The sequence below is a fragment of the Amphiprion ocellaris genome, chromosome 3 (genome assembly GCF_022539595.1).
Source record: "Amphiprion ocellaris isolate individual 3 ecotype Okinawa chromosome 3, ASM2253959v1, whole genome shotgun sequence".
Lineage (NCBI taxonomy): Eukaryota > Metazoa > Chordata > Actinopteri > Pomacentridae > Amphiprion > Amphiprion ocellaris.
In genome coordinates, this window is record NC_072768.1 from 13,487,043 (window position 1) to 13,502,336 (window position 15,294).

General features: G+C 40.6%; 1 protein-coding gene across 3 annotated transcripts in view; it reads right to left on the reverse strand.

The window, feature by feature from the left end:
* The window catches only part of syt7a (synaptotagmin VIIa), an 88,916-nt gene that overhangs the window by 11,212 nt on the left and 62,410 nt on the right, over positions 1–15,294 (reverse strand). For 2 of the 3 annotated variants that reach the window (XM_035940703.2, XM_035940701.2), the window contains 2 exons: positions 11,087–11,218; positions 1,056–1,158 (listed from right to left, as the gene is read on the reverse strand). In XM_035940703.2, the coding sequence (XP_035796596.1) occupies positions 1,056–1,158; positions 11,087–11,218 (235 nt within the window). The remainder of the gene's footprint in view (positions 1–1,055; positions 1,159–11,086; positions 11,219–15,294) is intronic. The other variant, XM_035940702.2, reaches the window with a different exon arrangement.

The following is a 15,294-nucleotide window of genomic DNA, read 5'->3' on the forward strand; positions in this document are numbered from 1 at the left end:
CTACAATTTCAAAGTGACAAAGACTCACTCAGCATTTGTCAATATGGGTTTTAGAACCATCAGGCAGAGCAAGTGTGAAATATTCCAAGTATAATTTATCAAACAGTGTGAGTCACTTTGAATGGCTTGTCTCATTTGATTGCTCCTGCAGGAAAGCCTGTGTGTTATTTTTTGCTATTATGGCTGCCTTACTACTATGTCCATTTTTAGATCAACCTGCCATATATGGACAAGGATGACTCTGCAACAAGTCCTACCTGGTGACTAGGAATTGCAAGTGTATCTCCAAAAGTATGTGGATTCCTGAACACTGCAGACGTGAAGAATTCAACAGGAACGTCTTTATTACTAATGATAGGCACTGACTCTGACTGATAAGGTTTGTCTCTAAGTTGGTGCTCTGATTCATTACCAGAATTGTTGGATTGAGATGCAGGATGAGTTCTTCCGCACCAAGCTAGAATTGTTATGCCAAGAGCTGTTTTCCCATCACAGGGAATGCAACTTAGTTGGTGCGCTTTCTAAAGTCAAATAAAATTACCCTGAAGATGTTATCAGGATTATCTAGGCTTGGGCTTGCAGATTACAGCTTTAAACACACATGAATCAGACATGTCGTTGCTCTTGGTGACACAACCTTCAATAGGATGAGCTTGGGCAAAGTAGTTTATTTTATTCAATTTTGCTTACACTGTAGTGGTGCCATGATTACTATTAAATATAATAATTTACATCTTCACTGACAGCCAAGCATATTCGTAATACAGCTGTTTAAGCGACACTATAATCATGCAGTTGGTTGTTGGGGCCACAGACAGGGAAATGGAGTCAGAAAGTATTGAGAGGGGGCAACCATCACAATGTTGATTTGGGGGTTTTAATGGGATAGAAACTGTCTTTTCCTGCTATTAAAACTACAGGGCCAGTAGAAATCAGACCTAGATCGATATACAGAAATATGTGGACAGAGGTGTCACATACATGTATTATATGGATTGTGAGTTATTAGCCTACATGACAGTGAGATGGATGTGAGTTGGGACAAAAGCTCTTACCATCACCATGTCTCCAGTGAGAGAGTTGGCCAGGTCAGTAACGGAGGAGTGGCCGTCAGCATCAGGGGGTTGGCCCTTAGGGCTGTTAGCTGGCTTGTTGCCCCTGTAAGCAAAAGCACAGGTTGACAAAGGGAAAGCAGCGAGGATGGTGTGCTGAGAAGCTAACTCGTCTACAGAAAAAAGAGAATGTCTGAGCACACAGGGAGTCCAACCTCCACCTGCTTAACGCTTGAAAACTGCCTGTCTGAAACGACCAATTCGGTCCAAGTTTACTTTGGATAGATGCCACTTCAAAGTAGATTGAGCTTTCTGTAGCTATCATGAGCGAAGCCAAATAAAACCTGCCAAAGATTCCACAGATTAATGGCCGGCACAAGAACTGAAGACAGTTGATGCAGCGAGTTGTGTTTGATGAAAATTGGAGCCTGAGATGACTATATATATGTCCAGTGTGGCACGCGTCCACGTCTCTAACAAGAAAGTTACCTCCACCAAAGAAACAAACACATTTTCAGACAAAACAAAAAACAAAACCACTGAATTTCAATGGATAGAAACCAATGAATTATCTCCAATCCCCATAGAATTATTGACCAACCCTTACTCCCTCTGAAGACGATAACAAGACACACATGTATAATGACATGTATAGCAACATGACGTTACTGTTAAACAGTAGACAGACATATACAGTGACGTGTAGAGGACCAGATGTTTAACAGGACAGACACTGAACAGTATTTTGTGCGTTTAAATTTCTCTCAGTTGCACCAAGAACATAAATAAATTTTTTTGAAAAACATAAAAGGAGAAAGCAGAGATCTCCCATGGCACAGCTGGTACTTCGGTATAAATGTTAATAAATGGTAAGTTTAGTTCCTTCACAAGAGGATTGTTGAAAACATGTGGGATCAACATTCTAGGAGGAAAAACCTCTATGTTCATACGTCATGAAAACAAGAATCACAAAGTTTACAGAAAAGGAAATCAGCAATAGAACACAAGAAATCAAAAAGAGGTTATGAGATTAAAGAAAGCATGAAAAAAGATAGAACAAGAAAGAGTCAAACGCTAAAGTCCAGGCCAATGTAAGGTGACACATTGGACACACAGCACTCCATAGATGACTGGTCAAGGCACATGGAGAGGCTGAACACTGAAACACCGTTAGGCAATAAACAAGCAGTAAATAGAGAAGAAAAACAAGAACAGAAACACAGAGAAAGAGAAAGACACGAGCAGACGCAGACAGGATGCTGAAGTTTCACACAGACAATTACACTGGACAGAAATCATAAAGACCGTAGACAAGATAGAAGGATCAAAAAGGAATGCAAGAAAAAGAAATGCAAGCTGAAAATTATTTTATCTGTATTAGAAGAGATAGCAAGTATTAATAGCATGAACAGTACGAAAACCAAAACCAAATAGAGAGTGAGATTGTTACAAACACCAGCACATTAGAGAGAAAAACAGAGCTGCAAGAAAAGATAGGGAATGAAGGAAGGAAAGCCTGAAAACACAAGAGAGGCTTAGTTTGGTCAGTCTGATAAGTATCAAAGAATAAGAGACAAAAAATAAAGAGCTACACACACACAGTATCTCTAACAGGAGACAAAGGGGCAAACATGCTAAAAGGAGAAAAAGAGCACAAAGAAGAAAAGAAAAAGACAATAAATACAATTGATCATCGAGAAAAAGAGAGCATCGTTGTTCACGAGGAGAGCTCAAAATAATCGATAGATGACATACAGTATGAAAGAGAAATAAGGTGACGGTATACCATACAAAATGATAAGATCACTGAAAACACAAAAAGGGACGAATAGTAAGAACATAGGAGAAGCACATTTAGAGTGTTACAAAAGAGGGCCTTATTAGAAATTAAATGGTAACTACAAATGATAAAAGTACTTTTTACAACTAGCCTGATTTTCCAACCATTTAGCAACACTCTAAAAGTGTGGACTGGGAACACAGGGGCCAAAGCACAAACTGGCATTGGCTACATGTGCATATATAATATATGCAAGTAGTTGTCACTCAGAGAGTGAAGGCAATGCCTTGGACAGGCAATAAACAAGGAGCCCATAGAAAGTCTGTCTGTCAGGCCAGCATTCTCTGTTGAGCTTCTCACCGAGAGAATGTTTGTTTCAAGGGTCGTATTGTTTTTGTGGGTCACTCTATACTGCAAATTTAGATGAGAATTGATGTTGAATGCATTAATGTGTACATTTTTTGCAAAAGACAAGGACAAAACTGGGGGGAAAATATACTGACAAATAGACAGACAGAAAAAGCAAGCAAACAAGACAAGCAAACAGACAATCACTTCAACCAGCAAAGGAACCAGAGCGAGACGGGGGGGAAGGAGGGATGTTAACCATTTGAAGAAGGGACGGGAATATTCATCAGTTGGTGTTAGTTGTATTAGTTGCCAAGGGAGGTAATTGCATTTGCAGGGGCCTGTTTATTTATTTATTTTTGCACAGACTCTAAAGTGCAGGCAGTGAGTTTGAGAGGAGAGGAAAAGGCTGCGAAGAACAGCTAAGATATGAGGATCATTGCTCTAAAGCAAGGAGAGACTTTTAGCGTTTTGACGTAAAGCAAGGCACCTCCCTCCTCCTCCACCTCCCAAGTATCGATGGGGAAGTGAACGTCTTCAATTATTCATTCTCCTTCATGCTTCATTCAGGGGTTCAGTGCATTCTCAGGTAAGAGCTAGTGCAGCCAGGGGAATGGCCTTTCTACCAGCCTTGCTCTACAGCACCTGAGGTGGTCCTCTGCTCCCTGCCTCCAGGCTGTTTAAACAAAGTGGCCGGGGCTGCACATTTGTTGCAAAAAATAAGGTACTTCCTCCAGATCATTTATTACACCATGGATTAAAAATGAGGATTCAGTTTATTCAATTTCTAAAATGGCAATATTAATTGTGGCAGATGGTAGTACTACAACTGTTACATTTTGGTGCCAATGCTTCTTCTGTCAGACCCCTTGGGGGGTTGATGTGGTTGATATGGTTCTGTAAAGCCTGCAGTTGTCTACAGTATCCAGTGGGAGGCAGAGTGGACTCAGATCAGATTCTCCCACAGCTAGGACACAGAAAGTGGGCTGTTGGCATAGCAACGACTCTAGAAACACAGACCATACATATGGGGGTTCGGGGTGTGTGTGACAGGAGGCTGCTGGGAGTGGGCGCAAGGGAAGGGTGTGTTTAGAGGGGTGCAACAAACAGGCAAACACACTGAGAACAAAGAAGATAAGGTATAGGATATATGACAGGTACGGGTGAGAGCCTCGCAGACACACACATTCACATGAACACACATATGGAGGCAGGCGGGGCCACTTTGGGTTTCACCGTCCTGTGATACTATCCTGTTTTGTTACCTGACCGAGGGCCAGCAGCTCGAAGAGAGGGGGAAGGGGGGGAAAGACACTCCACTTCTAGGCTGGAGAGAGACGCGAGAAAGAAAGCCCAACCCAGCCCTTCTTTTTTTTTCTTTTTTTTCAGACATTCAGACTCCCCACCCCTCTGCAAACATGTCACACTCAAACAAACACGCTCGCCTGAGACGATGAAGTGATGTATTTCAATGTCTATACTCAATTTCATAGGTGCCCACTAGATCTATCATACTTCCCAGGATCATACACAGTCAAAACCACAGCAGTGAAGCACGGTGTTGCTTACATAACTCATCATCCACATGAAACACATGTACATTCACACCAGAGTCAGACAGTCATCCCTGCTGCCTCACTTCTCAGGCTACAACCAAAAATTCTGCTGTGACATATAAATATGGATGCTTTCGCTGTCTACTAATGACTTCCTGCATGTTGGAACAAGAAATTAGTCTAAAATAGCATCATTTACTGAAATCCCATTTCAGGAATAAGCGACAAGGGAGGTGCTAAACACTGCCTTCTGTGTGTCTGCCTCTTTCACTGAGCTCCAAATGGAAATAGGAAACCACAACCAAGGCAATTCTGTCACTGCCAAATGCTGATGCTGTATTATGTCCAACTATTTTGTTTTTTTAACCATGCTGCTTTATTTTTTTTAGCATTAGCTTCCTTGTCCACTACATCCAATAAAATGAAGGTAGTATAAGATTTCCAAACATGATTACTTTTAAATCCAAACACGAGCTTAGTGTCTGCTCAGCCTATAACAATTCAAGGTTCCACTATCCCTTTATGGCCTCCCAATACTCTGCGCAATTTCGCATTCGCACCTCACAGCTCAATTAAAACAACTAACCTATCATTTAAGGGAACAACAGCAGCACACTATCATCAGAACATTTTAAAGGTTCATTAAAACTCCAAACACGAATCTGTGAAATGTTTTGAATCCTGATTATTTTCAAGGATTGTCTCTGAGGCCACAACATATGTGTCACATGTTCTGAGGCAAGAGTCCCAGGTTAATGCTCCGAATAGCTCATCTCCCCAACCGCCATCCATCTATGTGGATGTATGAGATGAGAATGTGTACCAGCATGTACCTGCTGGCTAGAGTGCTGCCTTTAGCCCCACATAATGCATGGATGTGCAGAGGACACTAAGTACTCCCTCCTACTACTCTCACTGAAGGAAGATGGATTTGCACTTTGAATTTTCCTTCATCTCCCCTGACCTGCAGATAGATGGATAGATGGATGGATGGATGGAGCCTCTCTTTGTGACTCCCTTTTTTTCCGCCTTAGTGCCGTCTACTTTCCCCTTCTCTTAGCCTGTAACTGAAAGCATCTCGATATTCCCCTGGTGATGTGCGGATGAGCGCGGTGGCCGCAGGGTGCCAAAGCCTCTGGGACAGTCTAAGCCTGAGCCCCTGAAGACTCTGCTGATTAGTCGGGTCTGCAAAGCCCTTGTCACAGGAGGAGCACTTTGTCAGACTAGCAGAGCATAGCAAAATCAATTTACATGTTTATGTACAAACACACATACAGATTGTATCATCTTGAAGAATAATAAAAGCATATTTCTTTCCCTGTTATCCAAGAAACCAAAAGCTGAAATGACCACTTCTAAATGTTAAATTGTGTATGGGTGCGACCTCAAAATGACCTAACACTACATTAGCCAACACACAACCTCCTCCGTTGCATAAAGACTTAACTCCTCCTACTCCGACTAATGCAGTTAGAGGACAAGCACGCAGTCGTGACGGTAAATAAACACGCATTTATATTGATTTGGGTAAAGGGTCATAACTCCATCCACTGTATATATATTAGTTTTTCATGTCAACTTAAGCAATGTAATAAGCTCATAAATTATGAAGTAACATTATATAGGCCGCTTGGCAATTAACAGACACTCACAGAGGAATCTCGCTAAGTGCATCATATCTTTGAGGCATGGAAATATACATCCATATCTATTAATAACTGTGAGATGTAGTCTGAAACAAGAAATAACTCCACTGGCTTACACAAAATGATGTAACATGCATGGATGAATAATTGAAGGACCACAGGCAAGTGGATTGAATGTTAATGTGGCACAAGGATATGTCCCGCCTCCTCTGTCCTGAACCTCTGTCCTCATTGGGTCGCTCGCTTGCTGCTCAGCGAGAGATCTAGATTCAAAGCTCTTGGGGATTGTGGCTTCTCTTTATAGCAACACTGCAGGAGAACCTACAATATATGTTCACTGAATCGCAACTGAATAGTATGAGTGAGGACCAATGAGGCATTAACAAGCCACTCTCACATCCTAATTAAGCCTTCTAAGAACCACAACCTATGCTTGGGAGGTAAACACCTCGGTGTGTGGGGCCCCGGCATCGAAGCAGCACACAATTTTTAGAATCCGGCCCCGTTCCTCTCAACCTTCCCTCCCTCTCTCTCTCTCCTCTGAAAATATGTAACCTTGGTTTGAAAGTCTAAATCCCTACCACCAACTCTGGTGCAGTTTAAACTGTCGGTCTGCTCCTGCCACACTTCATAAACGAATGGCCACACAGAACGCTTTCATCCAGCAAATGCACACACAAGGTCAGCGAAGGAGCGTAATGAATATCACGCACAATAACACCTTCTCATGGCCAGTGGGGATGACCATGTGTTTGGATTGCTTTGAACTACAGCCGAGGAACAATGAAGCGTTAACACACAGCTGAAGGGTTAATGAAAAGCTGCTCTGTTGTTTGTGCCTCAAGTACTTTACATTCATTTTGCATTGAGATTCTTTGGATAATTGTAGTGCAAGGTCAGAGGTAGTGCGGCTCCCAGTGGTGGAAGTTTTTTTTTTTTTACTTCCATAGACTGTATTTAAAAGATGGAAGTAGCCTGAAAAATACAGCCATTGTGGAAATCACTTAAAGCTGCATTATGTCTAACAGCCAGCAGGGGCGACTGCTCTGTTTGCAAAAAGGAGTGAGATCGTTTGAGAAAATCATCTTACTTTTAACTTGTTTTGCTACCTCAATTAACTTTTTTCTAAGGAGTTTATGGTTTCAATCACTACCTTAATTTCTCTTTGAATATAGCAAGATGCTGATTTTGTAAATTATGGTCACATTTATAGTAAAAAAGACACCCTAAAGCAGGTGTAGGGCACTGCTTAACCAATTGCCTTTCTATAGGCATGCATAGTTCTCAGTCAGATCTTTCCCTTGCTCATCACATCTGGCTTCAAAAGCTCTAAATGGTCAAATCCAAACTCAATATTTCAAAATAATAGTTCATGAACCAACCTTTAACCTTATGGTAGCATCTTATATATGAGTTTATATTTATTTAATTAAAAGTAGGAATAGAACAATGTAAAAATACATAATTTAAAGTAAAAAGCCCTTTATCCAAAATCTTAATAGTATAATACAGTATTAAAAGTATCATGACCTAATATCCTTAAGTATTAAAAATGGTTGTTGTTCATGATATATTATTTAACATTATAATTTTATTTTTTTCTTCATGACGGACAAGCAGAATTTTGCTATTGTAGCTGGCCGAGGTAGAGCTAATTTGAACTTACTGTATTTCACATACAATAAGGTAGGTACGATGATAAGAGTCACAAAATAAATCTGAAGGCTTCTGGGATAATTAATGGAACACAGGAGAAGAAAATCACAAAGTTATGAATAAATTTGTTTCAAATTGTTGTACTTTTCTCTAATCTTTGCTTTTCTCTTTAAGTATTTGACTCACTTTATCTCCTTAGACCTCAAATACTCAGTTAAACCGTGAGAAATTTAGAAGGGAAGTCCTCATGACTCATAGACATCTGAGATGTGACAAGGAGCCCCAAACAGATGTAGGTTTTTTTGTACTTGATGATATGTCTAAAATAATAGTGCAACCTTTAATAATATATAGATTTTTAAGCACATCTATGTACAAAGAAGCTTGACCACTATATTTACATACAGTCCTTGAATAAATATACTAGTTACTCTCAACCACTGGCTGTTTCACTAATGTAGGGCAACACATATCGTTTGTGCAGACAGCAGCTCTTTGCTATTCATCTGGAGCAGAGAGAATTCACTTTGATGTTTCCACTGATGGTGTTAACGTTTGAGAGTCGCATAAACTATTCACACAAACTTCAGACGCTTCATGTTTGGCTGCAATAGTTTGTCAGTGACATGTTGTTCACACGATCAGCTTAGTTTAATAAATTCATGGGGCGTAACATGAGTGATGCAGGTGGAGATGAGTGATGAGCACAAGCAAATGTCTGAATGCCCAGGCTGTGATGATATGGCCGTACACGGGGCACGGAGGGCGAGAGGCGAATGATAGCACGGCTTTGTCTCCGGCTCGAGAGCCCCGTTTAGACTGAGCAATATGCCAGCAGTGTGATTGATTAAATCATGGTTAGACATCTGTGAAGTCAGCACTAACACCACAGGGAATGATATACTCCCAGCAAGCTTATACCTTGCATTTCTAATGGACTGTCGGCTTAAAATGTTTATTTGAGGTTCTAAATATAGCAGGCAATTAAGGTGTGGCTAACTCATTTATTAAACATTTGAAATTGCAATTTTACATTAAACAAACAAAACAATGAGTGGATCAAGTGGAATTAGTTTACACCTCAGGGGAGTTACAGACAGGAGCTCACTAAAGGGTCAAGGCACTCACAGCTTTCTTTAGAGTCAAATCTTTTTTTTTCTCTTACTAGTTCTCTATTGTTCAAAGGCTATAAGCTGGCAGTCATTCTGTTTTGAGTGAAAGAAATTAAATGAACCTCAGGTTAATCCAGAAAATACCATAATGCACTCCGTCACTGTTAATCGAGGTGGATCCTGCTGGCCACATGTGGGACGGAGCAACCTGCGGTCCCTGCTCGCTGTTAAGTCTATTAGTGGATTTTACAACCCATTTAAGGAGGTTTCCAGGTGAAACACAAAAACCTGGAAAGGCCAGATGTGGATGTACACAGCAAATTGCACAGAAAATTTCCTCCTCTGTGGCTCAATGGGTTTCACACCAATTTGGAGCAATGGAGATGGTTTCGATGTTCTTAAAAGAGACATTGTTTCTCAAAGATTGCCTTTCGGTTCGTGCTCCCACGCAGTGCTGTGTTGACTTTACGAAATGGTCACAGAATGCTGCAGGGCAAGAGATAAAAATAAGAAGGCAAACTAGATGTCGACATAGTGTCAAACTTTTTATGATAAATAAAGGTGCTTATTAGTTCAGGGAGGACAATTTGAGCTTCATGTGCAGCTTCATAGTGCAGCTGTGAAGTCGAGATAAGAAAACAGTTACCATCTGTATCGTAATAGAGCCCTAGTTTTAAATCATGTGTCAAATTGATGAAACACTTGTGAATGAGGAATAATTGGTGTGACGAGTACATCAGAATTTGTTCGCCCTCCTCTGCCATTTTGTTTTAAGGTGTGTGTCATATTATGTATCTCCAAATTGTCTCCCATTTGTCACAGAATCAAAGTGAGGTTAAAACTGTCTAATTGGACTGCAGGGGAAATTGAGTGTGTCGCATCTGCCGAGAGCTCGACCAAACGCGGGGTTTCACTCTGACTCTGTGGTGGTGCAAATAATCAAAACCACCATCCATGGCCGAAAATGGTTTGAGGCTTGTGTCTCACTTGACAAACCCACTGTGGCCATTTGTTAGCCTCAGACTGTTTCATTAAAATTAATTCCTAAACAGAATGCAAACCCAAATATTGCAGGAGATGCAAGCAAAGCCGCCGTTTCCGTATAGATGAGTGGAAATATTTTGTCTTCTAGTGTATAAGTTGGCTGGCAAGAAAAAGGGTTTATTTTTAGCAGCATGTTTATGTAAGTGACTAACATGTTGAGGAATAATGAGGAAGCTCTCTGGGCCCTCGGTGGAGCTACAGAGATGAGACTCTCAGAGCAGCAGAGGGTGATTGAAGGAAGCTAATGAGCAGGAGGGGAAAAAAGAACACAGGAGCAGAAAGGACCGGGATAATAAAAGCATGAAAATACAAAGGAAATACGACAATTACCAATGGGAGGTCTCTGAAAGGCAGGAGTGAAAAGACAAACAAATAGAGATGAAAATGGTGGACGAGAATGTCATTGCGATAGGGGAGATAATTATCATGGTCAGGAAAAAAAAGACCACTAGCGTGAGAAAACGCTGTTTTATTTGATTGGCTGAAATTTTAGCATTAAAAGCAGAAAAAAGGACTGTAGTACCAGTGAGCGTCTCACTACTGTGATTTATGAGCTCATTACTGCTTTTCAGCTAACACCCAAATTGTTTTATCTCTTTACTCGTCTCAGCATTAGAGGCTTTTTTTCACTACATTTGGTTTCATTTCAGTCATTTTTATTTCTGTAACCGAGCGTTGAGCTCTGATGTTATTTCAGAAGCAGGTTTGTGGCACAAAACACTTAAGTGCAGTGACTCACCGAAAACACTGCCAAACAAAACTACTCTACCTAAACTCTGAAAATCATCTCTTATTTTTCCTCAATATCACCCCTCCACTTGCATCCCATCCTCTCTCACGCACACACACACATACACACACACAACAAACTCTCCCACACATTATCTGGTACCTCTTCTCAGGAGGGGGCTCCTGATTGGCTGGTGGTGCTGCCTGCGCTGTTTCCTGCAGGTCAGGGATATTGGCAAAGTCATCTTGCTCTGCCACACCAATGGTCAAAGCCAGGACCACCAGCTTCCCTTCGCTGGCTCCCCCATAAAAAAAAAAAAAAAAAAAAATACAATAGATAGAAACAGATAGAGAAGGAGAGGCGAGAAAAGAGAACAGATGCAAAGGATAGGGAAATCGAGCATAAAGGAGGTGTGGCGCAGGGAGAGAGAGGAGAAGGAGAGGTCATTATAGGTGACAGTGAAGACAGTGAGAGGCGGCGGAACAATAAGAGACCATATGAGAGTAAACAGAAGAAGCGGTAGCAGAGAAAACGGTCATAAAAGGGAAATATCTGCAGCATCACATAACACCCCAGCAGTGAGCACTTTGTCCAGGGAAGGATATTATTATTATAAGACATCTCAAACCGAAAGGCCAAATTTATAACGATCTAATGAATCTAATGAAGTGGTGCCGACAACAGGTACAAGCTGTATTCACATCGTACGGGCAACAAATAATTCCAGGAACTGCTGGTGATTAGTTAATGATTGTTAATAGGCGTGATATTCAGCAGCTTGCACACGTGTCTCAGGTATCTACACAGCGACAACACACGCAGTAATTTATCTAGTTACTTAACCTGCGTTGTGCTTTCCCTCCAGACTCACCTTTCCCATTGAACATGCTAGGCGTCTTTCTCCAGAGTTAAGATTTAATTAAGCCTCATTAGGAAGATCTGGACTAATTGTTTCTATTTGAGCGATACAGTATCTTGAGGTGCGTGGTGTGTGTCACCGCTTTCTGGGTCACTGCTCTCTCACTCTCCGTGTTGCACTCTTCTCATTTCATCTCCACTATTCTGCCACAGTTGCTCTCCAAATCCCCCGTTTTCCCCTTCATCCTTATTCCCTACACTTAATTCGCTGCCTCCTCATCGCTGCTGCCTCCTTCCCTCCTTCCTGTCATGCACACCCACGGTTCTATAGCGTAAGCCCCTGACTGTATTACAGTATCTCTGCTAATATGAAATACGGTGCTGCCAAGCTGTGGAAAGATATCACCCTAAACTTCACAATTTCATCTTTTTCCACATACCGATGAAAGCTTTTCTTGCAGCACCATAAAGCTTGTTTAATAATCTGCCTGCTATACGTCTGTATTGGTTGTTTCCACACTTTTATGTCTTCAAACCCAGTTTCAGATTAACAAAAGTCACTGACACCACTTGTCATGACTGTGTTCACTTTTTAAGTCGTGTTATCCATATTCTATTTTGATTACATACTACTTACGTCTGGTTAACTATTTCATTCAGTCACTCCTCGCCTGTGCATCCATACTGCAGTAATGTAATCCTTTTAAATTCAATAATCACAGTACAGATACTAATCAATTACAGTTGCATTCAGTTTGGAGCATACAGCCTACTGACAGTGCCACCTTGCTTTTTTCAGACGTGCAATTGAGCCTTCCTCCTGCCACATCATTTTTCTGTGAAGTGCTCTTTGGGCAGGTTTTCATCATTTTTGCTGTCAGCTTTGAGCATAAAAGAAAAATCCTGTGGAGTCCTCCTTATTAGAATATGGATTTGTGCTGACATGTGGGCATATGTAAGGTTTAACATCATGTTATTAACTGGCAATAAGATGACACTGCATCTCAGGTGACCATGCTGAATAACGCAAAGGTAATGATACTAATTACTTTCTATAAGGAACAAATGAACAATCTTTGAACAATGAACCCGACACTGACATAACTGTTGGCTAAAGCTATCAATTACTTTAATCCATTTTGACCTGTTACTGTTTTTTCATCCTCTAGTTTAATTTTAAGTCCTTCCAGTCATTGATTAAAGCCCTAAAAAGTCATCTTTGTGAATCAGAATTACATATTTATGAGTTTTTTTCCATGAGAATAATCCATTCCTGCCATAAAATGCTTAGATTACCACCACTTGCCTTCAGTGGGTCCTTAAGTCTGTTCATATGATACCTTGGAAGTCTGAATCCATGTTTTGGAGATGGTCATCACTAAATTTCGGTTTCAAGGCAGAAACCCTGTTTATTTTGCTCATGATGTGTCTTGTAACATATGAAATAACACCATATGGACATGTTAACAACCTTAATTGTCACCAGAGGGGGTCTTAATATATAATTTTTGAGCATCTCTATTTGCTTTGCTCTTTGTTTTTCACACTCTCAGCTGCAACATGTGGTGTTCTAGTGTTACAGCTCGCTCAATATGTGAAGTGTGCTATCTGTCTTTTCAGATCAATTGACACATTTTATGATCTTCCAACATATCAACTGCAAAAGTGCCCCCTGGCATGTCTGTGGTTGAAAGTCAGTGGTCTATACATTATGGTATGGTGCTTATATTGATAGTGTAAGTTTAATGGTTAGTGGATCCCTCCTCTCTCGTCACTTCTTAAGCATGGACATTTACGCCCAACAACATTGTAAAAGCACTTTACTCAATGCACTGGACATTAAAGAAGTAGAGGAAAGAGGGGGAAGAGGCAATAATGACATGGGGTTAAAATATTGATCTTAAGCCAAAAAGCATGAAGACCAATTTCCCAAGAGGTCCATTTAGTCAAACGGCTCCAAAGGCTAGATATCTGTGTCAATGACATCAACACATTCATTGAGCAATGATTCATGCACATAGGGAATGTGGCCAAGATTGAAATAAACTGGCTTTAACAATGGGTCACGTCTATTACTGGGCCAGTCTGTCATCAATCATGTGAGGTGTTGCAGTTGCAGAAAAGGAAATACAACAACAATGACCTCAATTTCACATTTACAATGATGAGTGCTACAGCTGACTATTATGGGTGATATTCTCAGTGACCTTGGTGCTTGCATGTGCTACATCGCTAATGCTCAGTTAGCCGGTGGCGTGAGTTCAGCTGTGTCGTATTCGAACACCCAGAGAAGCTTAAATGTACATTATAAACAGAAAAAAAAGAAAGAAAAAGGGAGGGTGAAGAGCTACTGTAAAAGTGATTCAGTGCACATTAGACACATGTTGTACCTTGGCAGTGTCCTTGCTCATCCCTTCTCCCTAATCCACCCTCCCCTCTTCTGTAGAGCATGAAGTAACAATATGTTGTAGAAGTAATGGTGCTGGTGACATAAGATCAATGCTTCAGGGTTAACACAAATCAACACACAGCTGCTTAACCTTTGTTCTTATACTGATGCACAGTGACATGTGGGCTGTGTGATGTACACATGTTCACACACATGTCAGCCAGCCTGCAGCATAGCCAGCAGATAAGGATTTACTATCCGCAGAGAAATTACAGTGGCACAGAAAAGAGAGGTGCTATTTTTGTTGGAAACACTCGTGAAACGTGGATCAGGCCTATCGGTGTGTCTCTTTAACAGGATATTTAACAGTCATTCCAAAGGATGGCTCCGAAATAACATCATTTAATTGCTTGGGAATATAAAATATATTGTGACTTTTTGTGACAACATCTCATGAATATTATAAACTAGCACCAGTAGCGCTATTCTGTCAAGACAATTGCAGCAGCCAGGCTGAATGTCATCCAAACAGATGTTAGTGTTTAGCAGAGCATGCAGCGTAAACATTTAACAATTCTATCACAGAAAGGGATAGAAATAGCCCCCAATATGTCGCACCTCCTTGCTATTTTTCATGCATGTGACATTCAGTCTAAAAATAGAAATGGTGGTTTTTAACAGACTGTAATTCATTACAGCTCATCAGTGACATGTTGAAATGTTGGAAACTATTATTGCTCAGTTTCAGTTGGGATGTGAAAGGATCATAAAGCACATTAAACAACTATACATCTAAGAATAAACATAATACATAACTGATAATATCATGCAAGTGGTATGATGTCTTGATAAAGAAAGACAGTTATTTATCTCCTACACAACCACAGGGCTTAGAGCTGAAAGACAACTGCTTATTTACATTCATAACTCTACCCTTATTAACATTTTTAATAGATTTTCTCATATAAGCCAGTTTCTCGCCTCCTGATCTGCATTAAGCTTCATCATCCTACATTAGCATGCTCAGCTGTAGCATGCACTAAATTGCCTTTGTAACTGTATACAGAATATCTCCTTTGCAACAGTAGGATTTACTGGAAGTTAAAGTGAAAGCAATACCTAA